Source organism: Giraffa tippelskirchi, chromosome 13 (genome assembly GCF_054371585.1).
Source record: "Giraffa tippelskirchi isolate mGirTip1 chromosome 13, T2T-mGirTip1v1.2.pri, whole genome shotgun sequence".
Taxonomy (NCBI): Eukaryota; Metazoa; Chordata; class Mammalia; order Artiodactyla; family Giraffidae; genus Giraffa; species Giraffa tippelskirchi.
Genome location: NC_137287.1, coordinates 98,898,539 through 98,916,280, shown reverse-complemented (window position 1 = coordinate 98,916,280; position 17,742 = coordinate 98,898,539). Strand labels below are relative to the sequence as shown.

The window sequence follows — 17,742 nt, the reverse complement described above, 5'->3', positions numbered from 1 at the left end:
GGCCTGGGATGGCATTCTTCCAGGAAGTCACCTTGTGTGAATGAGGGCCAGTAGGAAGGGAGTCAGGCTCGGCTGACAGCTGACATTCTTGCAGATGCTGAGAACAAAGCATGCAGTCCTGACGGAGAGCCCCGCATTGCACAGAGCGAACCCTCCACACCCCGGCAGGAGCCGCTAACTTCAGAGGAAGCACCGCCGGCAAGTCCTTTGGCCACAGGGACAGACCAGGCCTCCCTGGATGAGCCGCTGGCCTCGGATAACCATGCAGACGATGCAGGTATTGACTGGACACTGGGATTGAGCTGCTCCAAGGATGACTGTTGTTCTGGGTGGGACAAGGGCCCCGGCCCGCGCTGGGCAGCAGCCTTGGTGGAAGGCTGTCCTTAGAGGCAGCAGGGCTGGTTCATTCCTTTGAGGTGTGGTCAGTGTGTGTCAGCAGCTACTGATATTTATCGTAACGCTGGCGACCACAAGAGCCAATGCACTTGGCTGCTTGTGTGCTTGACACCATTCTAAGTGCTGTCACGTATGTTGGCATGTGGAACCCTGGAAGAACACCCAGATGACTGATGATGTTGCCCCTTTTTACTTGTTGATGAAAAGGGGGTACACAGGTTAGGTAACTCATCCAAGGGCTTTTGTTGTCGTTTTAGTTGCCCAGTCATGTCTCTTTGTGACCCTGTGGACTGTAGCACACCAGGCTCCTCTATCCATGGAATTCTTCAGGCAAGAATACTAGAGTGGGTTGCCATTTCGTACTGCAGGGTATCTTTCCTACCCAGGGATCAAGCCCATGTCTCCTGCACTGCAGGCAGATTCTTTACCTTTGAGCCACCAGGGAAACTCCAAGGATACAGAACTAGAAACTTGGGAGCAATGTCTTTGACATCAGCCTGACCTGGGTTTGAGATGTGACCGAGTTCCTCACCAAGCTATGCGACCGTGGACAAGTCACTTATCCTCTCTGAACCTGTGTCATCAACCATAAGCGGGGTCATGTTGCACACACCTCTTGGGGTTGCTACAGTGAAACCACTTAGCTTAGTTGTCACTCACACTGAGTGGTCACAAAGTGTTTGCTACTGCTGCCAGGGGTTGTCATCATCACCTTTATCATCATCATCACTTTTGTCACCATCATTGTGGTGGAGCTAGTGGTAAAAAATGTGCCTGCCAATGCAGGAGATGTAAGAGATGAGGGTTCAACCCCTGAGTTGGGAAGATTCCCTGGAGAAAGGAATGGCAACCCACTCCACTGTGCTTGCCTGGAGAACCCCATGGGCAGAGGAGCCTGGTGGGCTACAGTCCATGGGGTCACAAAGAGTCAGACACGACTGAGCACACACAGACATTGTGGAAAAGTAGCCCTTTGGGGGAAGGCGATGCATTGACTCCTGTTGTTGGGTTGCTTGAGAGGCCCTGACGCTAACAGCACGCATGTTTTGGGGTGTGGGTGCACCTGAGTTTTGCTTTGAACAGGGACTCCCCCGGGTCTCTGGCAGCCCTGTAGGTCACAAATCTTGCGCTGAGAACATGGACCAGGACTGCAGCTCCAGTCTCTTCTGGAAGCCTGGCCTTGAGCAAAGCCCCTTCAATGAGGGAGTGGATTGAAATCTAATGCAGAGACCTTATACTCACCACTTTCGACATTGCCTGGGCTTAAAACTCAGGAGCATTTACAAAAATCCACGTGTGCAGCTAGCTGCTTTTCAGCCATCAAAGTCCACGCCCACTGGGCCCTTGTTCCCACACAGTCACTGTGGCTGGGAGCTGAGAAGATTGGATTCAGAGATTTGGGTTGACTTTGGGCTTTTATGTGTGAGGTGATTCCTGGTTTTGTGTGGATGGTGTGGCATCAGCCATGGAACATTTTCCAAAAATCCCAGGAGGACCTGTTGTTTTGATGTTAAGTGGGACAGGATTCTGTGGGACTGGGGCTGAGCTCTGGGGTTCCCATGAGTACACGAATTTAAAGCAAAAGTGGCATTCAGTGAGCATGTTCTCTGTGTGCTGGGTTATCTTAGCCCCATTTTTAAAAATTTTATTTTATTTTTGGTTGCGCTGAGTCTTCATTTCTGTATTCGGGCTTTTCTCTATTTGTGGTGAGTCGGGGCTACTCTCCAGTTGCAGTGCTGGGGCTTCTCCTTGCAGCGGCTTCTCTTATTGCAGAGCACAGGCTCTAGGGTTCACGGGCTCAGTAGCTGTGGCTCACAGTCTTCATTGCCCCGCAGCATGTGGGCTCTCAGGTCCCCGACCAGGGGTCGAACCTGCGTCCTCTGCATTACAAGGAGAATCCTTTATCATTTTACTACCAGGGAAGGCCCCCATTTTGTAAAAATTAAATTTACTTATTTTTAATCGAAGGATAATTGCTTTACAATATTGCATTGGTTTCTGCTAAACACCAGCCTGAATCAGCTGTAGGGAAGGCCCCCATTTTTTTCAGATGGGCCAGAAAGATTAAGTCACTTCCCTGAGGCCACAGAACACATCAGTGGTGAAGCTGGGATTTGATTCCCAGACATGCTCTTAACTATAACATTCGACAGCCCCAACTATAGCCAGACTTTGCTGTGCTTCTGGCATGTTCTGGAATGTGGGTTGTTCTGTCATCTAGAAGAGGGTCAGTAAATTGCTGGCTACAGGTCAGACCCAGCCTGCCTTTGTCTGTACAATCAGCTCGTGGGCTGGCACCGTGAACCTGGGGACCAGGCAGAGATAGCACCTTCCCTGTACCCAGGACCAGGCTTTCAGCAGGTGTCCATACTTCCCTGATGTCCACTGCTGGGCCCAAGCTATGGAACCTCTTTTCTGGGAATTAGCCAGTCTCCTCGCCCATGTCCAAGCATGCTGGGTGTCACTGGGGTTCAGTGAAACTGACCACGGCAGCTGTCCCCCCAGCCCACCCAGTCCTCCTCTCAGGCTGGTCTCTCTCAGTCTCAGAACATCTCTAGTGGTTGGTAACAGTATAAAGCAAGCCCACTGACCCATCAGCATGTCCCAGGCAGAAGGACTTCGGCTGGGAGCTCAGTGGGTGAGCAGCGACCTCTGCTGGTCAGGGCAGGAAGGGACACCCTGAGGGCAGAACTCCAAATGTGGGGAACAGGCAAAGCTGACTTCCGCTTTACATTTAAAAATAAAAAAAATCAACACATTTGAGACTTTTACAGATGTTAATGTTTCAGCTTCACAGTATTCTAGAATACAGTGGTAGCTGCAGGCTCACATGGGGTGTGGAGGAAGATGCTGATTTAGAGGAGGTGCTGAGATACCAGCTCCCCAGACTAGGACAGTTCAGACTGGTTGGGGTGTGAGGGCTCAGTGTGTGATGAGTTTTGAGGAGAGAATCGCAAGAGGTTTGGGGTGCAAGTGCCTGGTGTGTTGTGTCTCTGAGCCCTCAGAGCACATGGGGGACCCACATTCCACCTTGGGCCGATGGGGTGAGGGGACCTCCATGGGTCTGCTGGAAGCTTACCCTGAGATGTCTCTGGTTGAAGGGCTGTGGCCACTGATTCCCAGAAATCCAGAGCCACCCTGTCCACTAGCTGCGTGGTGATTTATATGAATTTAAACCAAAAACAATTTAAAACTCCAGCTCTCCTGTTCCATCAGCCACTGGTCAGGTGCTCACTGGCCAGTGTGGCTGCTGTAACAGAGAAAGAGGAACCATTTCCATCATCTGAGAAAGGTCTACTGGGCAACACCGAGGGTGATAGGTGGCCCCACATCCACTTGGGTGGGCGGCCAGGGGAGTTTGCTTTTTTGCGTCTGCCAGCAGAGTTTCCTGCACCAACAGAAACCTTATAAGCTATAAAGCTAAAGCTCTTTACAGAAAAGTTTGCTGCCCTCATGTTTAGACAATGGATTTGGGCCATGATGTGAAAGTGTTAGTCGCTCAGTCTTGTCCAACTATTTGCGACCCTATGGACTGTAGCCCTGTAGCCCACCAGGCTCCTCTGTCCATGGGATTCTCCAGGCAAGAAGACTGGAGTGGGTTGCCATTCCTGAGACCTTATAACCTGCAAAGCCAAAGCCCTTTATAGAACAGTTTGACACCCTCTTGTTTAGAGAATGGATTTGGGGCATCATGGGCGGGAGGAAAGGAGCTTGAAGGCCACTGCTGAGGTCCAGGCAGAGGATGGAGTGGCTGACACTGGGAGGACAGCATTTCTGAGAACTATTTTGGAAGTAGTGTGCCCAGGATGTGTTTATGAATTGGATAGTGAGAAGGACAGGAGAGGGACGGAGCATCGTGTCCAGTCTGGCTGGACAGCTGGGGGCTGTAGGACCATGAACTGAGGTTGGTGAAAGTGGGGTTCTGTCTTGATCAGTGTCATTGTTCACCGCTCCAAGGAGGGTGCTTCGGCAAAGACACTTGTGAGACGGATGGGTGGATAAGTGAGATAGAAGAGGGAGTGGGGAGGGATTTCTCCTGGGACATCAGGAGATGGGTTTGCCTGTGTTTCATTTTGACGTTGACTTCCAGACACAGGTGTCAGAGTGGCTAATAATGGATGAGTCTGGAGCGCTGGAAAAGGGTCAAGGGTCGACAGAGATGGGATGGATTCTGAAGCCAGAGGACTGGAGGAGAGAATTAGATGAGAGAGTGAGTTAAGGAGAAGAGGACCGGGGGCTTGGTGCTGGGGCGTCCGGAGGAGCCTAAGAGGGGCTGAGCAGGTGAGGCCAGCGCAGCAGGAGGGCACCAGGGGACATGGTGTCCAGGAGCCACAGAGGAGGGGGCAGAGGTGGGAGGACTGTGCTGAGACAGCCAAGTGGGCCTGTTCTGGCCAACAAGGCTGTGGGGACCCTGACCCTGGGCTGCTCTGCCTCCTTGCTAACCCTTCTCTCAGTGACCCTCCCAAGGGATCCTGTGGAACCCAGATCAGACATGCCCACCTTGTCCATACTTCCAGGTCCCAGCGAGGAGACCAAGGCCCAGAGGGAGAAACTGGCCTGTTGGAGTTTCCATGGTGACAGGAGACTGACAGGTGACAGGTTTCCAGGAGACTTAATATCAAGCAACTGTGGGTCTCATGAGGGGCCGCCCTCTCCACAAGACCCCACAGAGCATCTCCTCGGAAGTCTGAGTAGTGTCTGCCTCAAGCAGGGGCCCTCAGCCTTGGACATCCCTCTGGAGGGGACGCTGGGCAGCGTCTGGTGGATGGAGCCCAAGGCTGCCATTCCAAAATGCTTTTCTCTCTGGCAGAGTGGCTTGTAATGGTCCAGAGTGCTGAGTAGCTTCTAACAGCTGCCTGTGGTCTCATGGAAGTCTCCCTCCCTCCCTGGTGGTGGGCAGGAGTGGGTATTTTATACAGATGAGGAAACTGAGGTTTAGTGACTGGAGACCAAGGTCATGCTTCTTGAATAAGTCGATCACAACAGAGGAAAAGGATGGATATGGGAGAGCAGGGGGGGCTGAGGCCAGGTGAGTCATTCCTCTGCCCCTTGTCTCCCCCAAAGCCGTGACATGGGGAGCATGCTGGGTGCTCAGAGGGTAGAAACCAAGCCTGGAACTAGTCCTTCAAGCTCATGCCAGCCCCACTCCTGGTGCTTCCGTCTGCAAGCGTGGCCACTGAGGGCCTGGGCCAGGAGCATGGCCTCCCAGGAATCAGGGTCCGCTGCCCTGCGCTGATTTACACAGACAGTCACAGGGCTGCTGCCTATGTGGAGAAAAGGGATGATTCTCACTTGCTTCTGGCTCAACAGGAAACCACATGTCTGTTTTTACCCAGAAGCACAAAATGTTTTTCAATATTTTTGCGAAACTTTTTCACTAAAACAATCAGAATTGTAGGCTCTTTGAAGTAACAGGTAACAGCTCATAGGATATAACAGTAGTCTTGAAGTCTAGGAGTCTTAAAAAAAAATTCTATGAACAAATCGTACTTTTGAGGACAGTTTATTGAGTCAGTTGCAGTGTGGTGGATGACCCTAGAGCCTATTATACAGCATGAAGTAGAGTCAGAGAAAAACAAATATTATGTATTAACGTATGTATGTACACACACACACACACGGAATCTAGAAAAATGGTACTGATGAACCTATTTGCCGAGAAGGAATGGAGATACAGAAGTAGAGAACAGACTTGTGGACACAGCAGAGAAAGGGGAGGGTGGGGCAAATTGAGAAAGTAGCATTGACATATATACACTATCATGCGTAAAGTAAGTATGGAGAAGGCAATGGCACCCCACTCCAGTACTCTTGCCTGGGAAATCCCATGGATGGAGGACCCTGGTAGGCTGCAGTCCATGGGGTCGCTAAGAGTCAGACACAACTGAGCGACTTCACTTTCACTTTTCAGTTTCATGCATTGGAGATGGAAATGGCAACCCACTCCAGTGTTCTTGCCTGAAGAATCCCAGGGATGGGGGAGCCTGGTGGGCTGCCGTCTATGGGGTTGCAGAGAGTCGGACACGACTGAGGTGACTTAGCAGCAGCAGCAGTGCTGTGTATGCATGCATGCTCAGTCATGTCCGACTCTGTGCAACCCCATGGACTGTAGTCTGCCAGTCTCCTCTATCCATGGAATTCTCCAGGCAAGAATACTGGAGTGGGTTGCCATCTCCTTCTCCAGGAAATCTTCTCCACCCAGGGATCCAACTCACATCTCCTGCATTGGCAGGTGGATTCTTTACTGCTGGGCCATTGGGGAAACCCAGATAGGTAGTGGAAGCTTCTCTATAACACAGGATGCCTGGCCTGACTCTCTGTGATGACTTAGAGGGGTGGGATGGGGGGAAGGGAGGTTCAACAAGGAGGGGATACACACACACACACCACACACACACACACACACACACATATATATGTGTATATATATATATTTATGTGTGTGTGTATACATATACACACACACACACATACACATATATATATATAAAATTGTGACTGAACCACATTGTTGTATGGCAGAAACCAAGACAACATTATAAAGCATTTTCCCTCCAATTAAAAATTCAAGTTAAAAGCTAAATAAGGCAGATGTAATAATAATAAAACCATAGTGTTTTCACATGCATATCCAGGCAGGACATAAAATGAGGATCATGCTGTAATGGCTGTTCTCAGTGATACAAACCTGACTGACATCTGCAGTGGGTGGGAAGGAGACATTTCTTTTCTCAGATCTTGATCATCAGGATTTTGGAGGCCCAGCCCTTCTGCATTTCCATGAGCTTCACAAGGGAGAAGGTCTGGCTGGAGAGGTCTTCAGCTTCCAACAGGGGCAATAAGAAAATGGAAATGGTGACGACAGTGGGGTGTATGGGACGTGCAGTGTCCCTTCCATAGTTTCAGAGATTTGTGAGGACAGGATCAGGCCTGCCTCCATCAGCACCACGGACAGCACCCCTCCCGGCTAGGAATACTCCCTGACTGATGGGTGAATCCTACACAAAGCTGGAGCCAGCTTTGCAGAAGGAGTTAGGATCTTCCCCCATACGTGGTTGCAAAGATGAAATTACATGATATGGGGCAATGCCTTGGCCAGGGCTGGGCACCTAGGATGTGGTCTGAAAGGGTAAGGAGGCTGGGGTCCCAAGGTGGGGAAGGGAAGCTGCCTCTCTTCTTGTGTCAGGGGAGGAGGAATGGTATATCAGAGATGGTAGGTTTGTGTTTGAGCTCCCCCCTCACCCCCTGGCCTGATGATCTCAGTTTCCTCTGTAAAGCTGGAGGTGAGGCTTCAAGGGGGGAGGGAATAAGAAACTGTGGAGGTAGGAGAGACACAGAGAAGGTCTGAAGCTGAGTGACTACAGGATGGAGCAGAGCCAAGGGTGTGGGGGGGTGGTCCTGAGATGCCAGGACACGGGCTCACATGTCACTGTCTGTCTTCCACAGCACTCCACAGTGACAGAAGCCAACAGATGGAGGCTGCATCCAGAGATGGGGTTTTCCTAATTAGCTAAGTGGAAAGGAAGTGTGGCAGAGGGCTTGAGGGGTGTTGGTGAGATGGTGGTTGAGGGATGGATGGTGGAACTTGAGCTGGAGAAAAAGAAGGGGGAAAGGAGAGGGTTGATGGGTGGGGAGAAGGCACAAGGGTGGACAGGCAGTGCTCCAGGAGGGGAGGAGCCTGACCAGCAGCTGGAAGAAGAGGGGATAGGGGGCTCTGGGCTGGCTGACCCTTCCTCAAAGCTAAACCCCCTGCTTCTCCCTCACCACTCAGCTCACAGGCTCACTGAGGGCAGGGCTGTGGAAAACTAGGCACAGAAAATCAATAGCTCAGGAATTCGAGGGTCTGCAGCGTGCTAGGCATGCATCTCGTTGTTGCTTCTTAGTTAAACCTCACAGCAATCCTGGGAGGGACTATGGCTGTTACTCCAATGTCATCCATGGTGAATGGAGACACAGGAGGTCAGTAACTCATCCAAGGGCACAGAGAAAGTGCAGGGCCAGCTCGGGTCTGATTCCAGAGCCTGTGTTGGTGACCAGCAACCCCAGGTGAGGTTGGAGCCTCAGTACCACCAGCTGAGGGGGAAAAGGGACAGAGTCACCCACACTCTTGAAGTTGTCTCCCTCTTCCTTCCTTCCCTCCTCTCTCTGCTTCTGATGTTTCTGTTGATTGTTGAGCTCAGCAGGAATTGCGTGTGTATGGGAAGTGACCTCTCTGTCCCGTGATAACAAGCCCACCCAGCCAAAGCCCCCTCACTGTCTTCACACTTGCTCCAGTCAGAGCAGTAGTGGTTTGTGAACTCTGTTTTTTCTCTGAACCAGCCAAGATGTCGTCAGCATCCAGAGAGGAAGAAGCAGACGCCGCCGGCAGCCTCCCACCTAGCACAGACGAGCCTTCTCAAGCCTTAGCTGGGTCCGACTCCCTGGACAGTCCTCCCAGACCCCTGGAGAGATCCGTGGGCCAGCTCCCAAGCCCCCCGCTGCTGCCCACCCCACCGCCCAAGGCAGGCTCCAGAACCACAAGAAGTGTCACAGGTGGGTCTGCGAGCATCCACCCATCCAGCTTTCATCCTTCTTCCTTCCGCTCATCCATCCATGCCTCCCACCGGTCCTGACTGGGCTCCCACTGTGGGCTGGTTCTCACCCTTTGCTTCTGTGAGTGGGGCTCTGGGCAGGTCCTGGGGAGCAGAGCTGGAGGCGGGAGGGCAGCCCTGGTTGAGGAGCTTGGTTGAACAGGAGCAGGGGCTTGGGCTCCCTTAAGCAAACATGGGGCAATTGTCAAAGATTTCTTCCAGAATCTGAAGGCAGGAGACACAACCACAGCCTTTCTATCTGGGTACGCAGGTGTCTGACTGTCCTTCTCTGCTTCTGGGTCAGTGTCTGTTAGTCTCTTTCTTCTTACCTTCTCCCTCCCTCCCCTTTACCTCTGTCCCTCCCTCTCATCACCCCCTCTTCTACCTCCCTTCCCCTCTTTCTCTTTCGTTCTCTCTCTTCCTTCCCTCCCTCCCCGACCCTATCTCCCTTCTCTTTATTTCTCTCTGTCTCACTTATGATCTCTGCTCACCTCTGTGGGTGCTGCAACTGGCAAGGCAGAGCCAGAAATCCACGCCAGGCTGTAGGGTGGAGGTCAGAGCAGGGAGCCCAGCTAAGCAGAGGCCCCCCAGGGCATCTCCTTCTGTAGCTTTGGCCACCCTGGCTGAAAGATCCCAGGACATGGAGACATTGACTTTTCAAGTTTTGGTACATCTTGTCTCATCACTGCTGGAAACAGGAGACACTGCCGGTCTCAGGAAAAGCAGGCCTTTCACAAAGAGACGATTGTTTTTTAGAATAAATCCTTACACGCTGCCTCTGCGGGCAGTGGGCATGAAGGTGACAGTGGATAGCAGAGCTCAGCAGCATTGCTCTAATCCCTGACCACCAGCGATAATATAATGACTCACCACTTGTCAGGAGCTACCCAGCCCCAGGCACTCCAGGAGCCCAGCCCTTGATCCCTGGACCAGCCCTTCTAGGGAGGGAACTGTCCTCAGCCCCAGCTCCCAGTATCTGCATACAGCAGGTACTCAGTGAGTACAGGTGACTGATCAAGGGAACAGTCAGGTGATCTGACCCCTTGGCCTGCCTCCTGCCTCTGTCTGCATCTCTGGGAATGAGTCAGAGCATTTAGTCCTTGAGTGATGTGGTCACACAGATGAAGTTTTGAGGCAAATAATACCGTCCTGTATTTTGTTACTATCTTTGCGATAATCCGCATTCCATCCATTGAAACATAAATCAGTCGGAAATCCACTGGCTAAGACACCATCCCCCCACTTTATTCTAGCTTCTGTGTAATTTGCTTAGAGACTTTCTGCCCATATTGTGCTTGGACGCGATCAGACCTCAGCCCGTTTTGTCTCCCATGACCCCTCCACTCTCCCCATGTCTTATATCGTAGGTCCTAGGGGCCTATGGTCAGCTCCTCTGACTCCCACCCAGCCCTCAGGGGTGAGGAGTCTGAGGACCGGATTAGGAGTGGGAGAGGACAGGAGGGTTACCTGCTGCGGACCTCTGCCTGGATCTCTTGTAGCAGAGTCGGCATTTTGGCAACTTTGTCTTCATTTCCTTTAGTGGGGAGATGTCTGCTTCCACATGTAGCCACTAGGCGGCAGCAGAGGTGGAGGAATGACAGAGGAGCCTGGCGGGAGATAGTCCATGGGGTCAGTCCCACTGAGTACACACACGCATGGTGTTTAATACTTTAAAAATATGTTGCCTATTTTTTAAACATATCAACATATGTCTCAATATTAAACTGAATCACTGCTGTACACCTGAAATTAACACAACATTGTAAATCAACTATGTGTGAGTGTTCAGTTGTGAAGTCGTGTTCAACTCTTTTGCAACCCTGTGGACTGAAGCCCACCAGGCTCCTCTATCCATGGGATTTTCCAGGCAAGGATATTGGAGTGGGTTGCCATTTCCTTCTCCAGGAATCTTCCTGACCCAGGGATCGAACCTGCATCTCCTGTATTGGCAGACGATTTCTTTACTGCTGAGCCACCAGGGAAGCCCAAACCAACTATACTTCAATTAAAAAAAAAAAAGAAAGAATCATATTAAAATATGATCGGGGACAGCCTGAGGGGCCCTGGGACTTGTCATCAGCCCAGATCTTGTCCTGAGGGGAATGGGAGAGCCATGATCAGAAGACTTCCACAAGGAGAGGTGCAAAGTTGGAGGCAGACGTGAATGGGTGATGGGGAAGCAGAGGGGGGCTGTGGTGGTGGCCCAGGCTGAGCAATGGCTGTAGAGCTTGGGGAGTTCTTCCAGCTTCCACAAGAGGAAGTATGGCTTCAGGATGTCAAATTTGTCGTAGAGAAACAGGAAGGGGGCTTTCTGTGCCCAAGACCTTGCCGGGGGCCTTGGGCACTGCCGTCTGTTCAGCTCAGGGGTCCCAGGGATGGAAGGGAACTGATCAGGGATGTACCCATCTCCGTCTCTGGGGGGAGGGAGCCTGGCACAGCATCTCAGATAGGATGCTAGTGGGTTCACCTGGCCTGGAGCCCTGTGTTCTCTCTGCTCACGGGCTCCTGTGTTTCAGCAAAGCCCCTCGTCCCTGACCCCAAAGACTTATCTTCTTACTGGTTCTTCTCGTACCCCAGGCCAGGCCACACTCTTCCAAGGCTCTGGTGGGAAAAGTACTGATCCTTCCCTCCGAGGACAGCTTTCCACGCCCACGGGGTCTCCTCATCTCACCACTGTCCACCGGCCTCTGCCCCCCAGCCGCGTCATTGAGGAGCTGCACAGGGCGCTGGCCACCAAGCACCGCCAGGACAGGTGAGGCCCCTCCCCTGGCAGGGGGACTTGTGTGCCTGAACCCCCCATCCAAGGCCAGTCTCACTGGGGGGAGTCACAGGGGATGGGTCCAGGCTGGCCTCAGTGTTCTGCTCTCACTGTCCTGGAATTCTCACCTGTTGAGCAAGGCCCTCCCTTTTTCAATTTTGCACCGGGATCTGCAGCTGGTTGGTAGCTGGTCTCAGTGGCCACATTCTGAGAGGGATAGGGTGAGAACCAGGCACAAAGCCCCTGTGTTTCCCCTGGAGGGGCCAGGCACCCAGGGTCGAGTGGGAGCATCACATGCGAGGATTGAGAGGGAGAAGCAGCCGTTACGTTGTCTGGGGACTCTGATCGCGTCCTGTTTTCATCCAATGAGAACACAAGTAACCTGCCCGGAAGCTGACTCTCACTCTTGACCTCTCATGCCTCATAGGCTGAAGACTAGTGAGTCATTGGTGGGCAAAACAGATACTGGAACACACATGGGGCTTGGCAGAAATATTGGACCAAGAAGATGCCCTGCTCGGTTCTTAGAAAATCCTTGATTTGCGCGTTGGCTGCGCTGTCTCAGCAGGTTTATTACATGCATGTCAGCATCATTCAGAACAACACATTCTAAGCAGCCTTGGGCTGAAATCTCTGTAAGCCTCTGGCACTTCTTGTCCTGAGTATCAGTTGCACTCACTCGGGGGCCGTCTTTGCAAAGCCCGTTATAAGTCTTCAGGTCAACTTTGCTGGGTGTCCGGGAGATGGGGACAGTGTATAACCTGAGCTGCATCTGTGATTCAGTTTTCAAGGCAGGGACAGTAAAGGGTCCCCGAAGAAGCGCCTGGACGTCCGGCTGTCGAGGACGTGCAGCGTGGAGCGGGGCAAGGAGCGGGAGGAGGCCTGGAGCTTCGACGGGGCCTCTGACAGTAAGCGGACTGCGGCCAAGGAGTCCGAAGAGAATAAGGAGAACCTGATCCTGAATTCTGAACTCAAGGACGACCTGCTCTTGTATCAGGACGAAGAGGCCCTGAACGACTCCATCATCTCTGGTGAGCAGAGGGTGGGTCTCTTGGGGCAGGAGCCTCCTTCCAGAGGCATGGAGCCCAAGCACAGGTTTGGGGGTTCTGCTGCTGCCAGAGTTGAGGGCACAGGGTGAAGGGCATGTGCCAGGGAGTAATGGAGAGAGATGCCCTATTGTATGTGAGCTGGGGCCTGTGGGCTGGCTCAGGGCACAATTAGGAGGAACCTGAGGAAACTTGTTTGATTTTGACAATTGCATATACATTTTCATGTGTATTTGAAAACACAAAAGTGGCTCAGCCAGCGACTGAGAGCATCGATGCTTGGGATGATGTGGCAGGATGTCATTGCGTTGGTGGCACTTGGATCGCTAGCATTTGGAGGATGTAGCAGAAAATGTTAATAAAAAAGCAAGATGAGATGGAAGAGGGAGGAAGGGAGGGTGGGCTGATGCCAGTGGTCATCTCAGAACTACTGTAAACCCGGCAGTGTCTGCTTGTTCAGGACCATTTGTCCACCAGGTCCTTGGAGGTCTGTCTGTCCTCACAACGTGTTCTCCAAGTTAGAATATTTGCTCTGTCTTACCCTTTAGGATATGGGGGCTCGCAAGACAGAGCATCGTAGACCCCTCGTGATAATGGGTACTCAGTCCTGATGTGAGCTGTGCTGAGCGCCATCTATTGCAGGAGGGTCAAGAGTGACATGGCTGTAAGGCCTTTGGGGGAGGGTAATTGTTCCTAAATGCGGGGTTATTTTTCCTCCTGAAAGCATCTAGTGGTGACAATCACCACAGTCTGCAGGGAGCCCCTGGGGACCTGGACCCAGTGTTGATGGAAAACAGGGAAGGGTTGGTATTGACTGTGACTTGGCTGGTGCTCAGGGTGTCAGGCGGGGACAGCCATGACCAGGGGGACAGACCAGGAGCCCAGGACTGGACACTGGCCTTGGCTATCACCCCCTCCTGTGACCTTGCATCCCTCTGGACCTTGTCCACTTTGGTGAAGCACTTCCAGGAGCACCAGCCGTAGTGTGTGTGTGGTGGGGATGGGGGTATGAAGCTCACATGTGGTTGGAAGAGGCTGACAGACGTCGAACCAGGCTCTTCATGTCAGAAACCCAGAGCCAAAGACCCTGGACATCTGAGAAGAGGCTGAAGCCTGTGGTGTTTCCCAGGCTTACCTGGTTCTGGGACTTTTTCCCTTAAACACCCGTCAGCCTTCTACAGGATAGGGTGATGTCTGAAAACGGCTGATGTAGACAGAGATCAGGGTTGAAGCAGGTCCCTCAACCTTGGCAACACTGAGGGCTGGACAATCCTTTTGTGGGGCTGCCCTGTACCTTGTACAGTGTTTGGAGCTTCCCTGGCCTCTGCCCACTGCTCCGTGCTCCCTCTGGCTCAAGGGGAGGATCCTACCTGCCTCTTTGAGCTGCTGGGGGCTCCAGGTGGCCCTTGCCTTGTGGCTGAATCAGTCAGATCTCTGCCACCATCTTGCATCATCTCTTGTGTATCCTCTCCTTTCCTTATCATGGGATTTAGGGCCCATCTGGACAATCCTGGATGATCTCCTCATTTTAAGATCCTTACCTTAATTACATCTGCAAAAGCAAATTACATCTTTTTTTTCCCCCAAATAAGGTCACGTTCCCAGGTTCTGGGTACACCAGTCTTTGGGGGTCACTGTCTACCTGGAGCAGCTGCTCCTGATGGTGTAACATGCTCCCCTTCTCGTGGAGCCAGGGTCACCCCCAGGGCCTTTTACCCCCCACCAACCCCATCATCAGGTCCTCAGCTTCGGGACCACCTGCCTTGGTTGGGACCTGCAGCCTGGGTGGATCCCCACCCACCTCTGCCTCCTCCTCACTGATCAGATCAAACTCCCTCATCCTCCACTCTGAAGACAGCACTCGGACCCTTCCTTCAGCGCTCCACACAGTTGCAATTTTACCGTGATTTTTGTGATTATCTATCTTCTGAAGTGAAGTGTTAGTTGCTCAGTTGTGTCTGACTTTGCAACTCTTTGGACTGTAGCCTGCCAGGCTCCTCTGTCCATAGGATTTTCCAGGCAAGAGTACTGGAGTGGGTTGCCATTCCCTTCTCCAGGAAATCTTCCTGATCCAGGGATCAAACCTGGGGCTTCTGCATTGGAGGTGGATTCATTACTGTCTGAGCCTCCAGGGAAGCCTCTCTGTCTCTTCACAAATCTATCATTTATTTGATTATTATGTGTTTCATTGCTGTCCACGTGAAGGCTGGTGCCTCTTGTCCACACACACCCAGTTCTGAGTAGGAGTGAGTGGGTAGCTGCTGGGTGAATGGCTTTGACTGCCGTCTGCCTATCCAGTGGTCCTCCAGCCCATGTGCCCCGAGCTCCAAGAGGCGTGAAACTGTGGACTCAGCACGTCCACTGGGGTCTCGGAGGTGTCCCTGACCTCACCCCTTCGCATCTGAGCTCTTGATCTTTGCCTCCAAACCCAGACTGTTCCTGTCCTCATGAGCAGGGCCTCTGACCTTCCATGACCTGGGGCCACCTTGCCACTCTTGATCTTGCACCTGACATGCAGATGGTGCCTCCTTGGAGATGTCAGGCCGATTCTCCTCTGTTGAACTGCTCCATCCTCTCCTGCCTGGACTCAGCCTCCCCCGGGCCCCCCTGCCTCCGCCATCACCCCTGTTCTAGCCCCTCCACACAGATAGACATCGGGCAACGTCACCCCTTGCTCACACCCCTCCAGGGGCTTCTTGAGGGTTTAAAGCAGGTCCTCACCGAGACCCCTGTGGCCTGTCGCCATCACCTGGCTTGTCTCCTCCTGGGACCTCAGAGATCTGGCCACACCCCCTGCCTTCACATGCACCTACCACACGGCTCCCATTCCCACTGAGTAGGAGGTATGTGCAGCTCCACTGGGTTTAAAATGCCACCTCCTCCAGGAAGGTGGCAGACATAAACAAGTGACTCTTCCCCACCACGGCCCTGCTGGCCCCTCCCTCACCTTCTGTTCCTGAGTCCTCTCCCCAGGAGCACAGATGCCTGAGGCCAGGGCTTCATCAGATAAAAGTTCCTGCTGTGTCTGCAGCCCCGCCTGCTACACACACAATAAATGTCATGTGTGACTGGGTGTTGGGATGGAAGGAGGTGGTGTCTGTAGTCTCCTGTGGGGATCAGCCACTTTCCTCCTTCGAGGTTTCTCCCAGGGTGTGGGTCAAACCTGAGTCTCTTGTTGTTTGTCTCCAAAACCGGGGTCCTTAACTGAACTTGGAGATTGACAGTAGTGACGGGAACAGGGAAGCTAAAACTCATTCTAGAAGCTCTGCTGATGTTAACGTGCCCAGGGTCCTACCAGGCTGTGTTTGGGAAGGGCTGTGCTGATTATATTTGCAAACCTGCCCCTCCTGTGGGTACCAGCATTGGGACTCAAGGTCAAGGGCTCACATCCAACCCTTCAAGCATCCGTGGAGGGCTGGGCCCATTGCACACAGAGAGGCATACTTGGAGAGCCCCACATCCAGAGAGGAGCCTTGACATCGGTGACTGAGGCCGTGGTACACAATCTGGGATCCTGGAACCCTGAAATCCAGTACCGAATGTGGGCTCTTCACCTTTATTACGGTCTCGGGTGTGTCTGTAGCTCCCTCAGAGTTACGGATCTCTGAGACAAAATGCTTGGAGGGAGAAATTCCATATCGATTCTGGGAAGAGTCTACACATCTTACTTTTGGGGGAAAATGATTCACCATGGGAAAGACCCATAAACACATTCTGCTTTGCCTGGTAGGGCAGCAGCAAAGATCAGCTTTTCTTGGCTTCTCTCGAGTTCAAACCCCACTCCTAGGGTCACAGCTGGTATGTTATTTGTAGATCTCTGAGGTACAGAAGTGGTGCTAGTGGTAAAGAACCTGCCTGCCAATCCAGGAGACATAAAAGGCTCAGGTTCAATCCCTGGGTTGGGAGGATCGCCTGGAGGAGGAAATAGCAACCCATTCCAGTATCCTTGCTTGGAGAATCCCATGGACAGAGGAGCCTGGAGGGGCTACAGTTTATAGGGTAACAAAGAATCAGACACAACTGAAGCGACTTAGGACTGACAGATGGAGGTGCAGAAGGAGAGAAGTGACAGGTGGCGGCTTCATCAATTATTAATCACAGACACTGCACTCAGTTCAGTTCAGTCACTCAGTCATGTCTGACTCTTTGCAACCCCACGGACTGTAGCACGCCAGGCTTCCCTGTCCATCACCAACTCCCAGAGTTTACTCAAACTCATGTCCATTGAGTAGGTGATGCCATCCAACCATCTCATCCTCTGTCGTCCCCTCCTCCTGCCTTCAATCTTTCCCAGCATCAGGGTCTTTTCAAATGAGTTAGCTCTTCACATCAGGTGGCCAAAGTATTGGAGTTTCAGCTTCAACATCAGTCCTTCCAATGAATATTCAGAACTGATTTCCTTTAGGATGGACTGGTTGGATCTCCTTGCAGTCCAAGGGATTCTCAAGATTCTTCTCCAACACCACAGTTCAAAAGCATCACTTCTTTGGTGCTCAGCTTTCTTTATAGTCCAACTCTCACATCCATATATGACTACTGGAAAAACCATAGCCTTGACTAGAAGGACCTTTGTTGGCAAAGTAATGTCTCTGCTTTTTAACATGCTGTCTAGGTTATAACTCTTCTTCCAAGAAGCAAGCGTCTTTTAATTTCACGGCTGCAGTCACCATCTGCAGTGATTTTGGAGCCCCCCAAAATAAAGTCTGTCACTGTTTCCACTGTTTCTCCATCTATTTGCCATGAAGTGATGGGACCGGATGCCATGATCTTAGTTTTCTGAATATTGAGTTTTAAGCCAACTTTTCCCCTCTCCTCTTTCATGTTCATCAAGCGGCTCTTTAGTTCTTCACTTTCTGCCATAAGGGTGGTGTCATCTGCATATCTGAGATTACTGATTTCTCCTGGCAATCTTGATTCCAGCTTGTGCTTCATCCAGCCCAGCATTTCTCATGATGTACTCTGCATATAAGTT

General features: G+C 52.0%; 1 protein-coding gene across 2 annotated transcripts in view; it reads left to right on the top strand.

Moving 5' to 3' along the window:
* Window positions 1-17,742, top strand: part of PHACTR3 (phosphatase and actin regulator 3) — a 208,429-nt gene that overhangs the window by 127,067 nt on the left and 63,620 nt on the right. For both annotated transcript variants that reach the window (XM_081559353.1, XM_081559354.1), the window contains exons 4-7: window positions 95-277; window positions 8,716-8,928; window positions 11,544-11,718; window positions 12,508-12,755. In XM_081559353.1, the coding sequence (XP_081415479.1) occupies window positions 95-277; window positions 8,716-8,928; window positions 11,544-11,718; window positions 12,508-12,755 (819 nt within the window). The remainder of the gene's footprint in view (window positions 1-94; window positions 278-8,715; window positions 8,929-11,543; window positions 11,719-12,507; window positions 12,756-17,742) is intronic.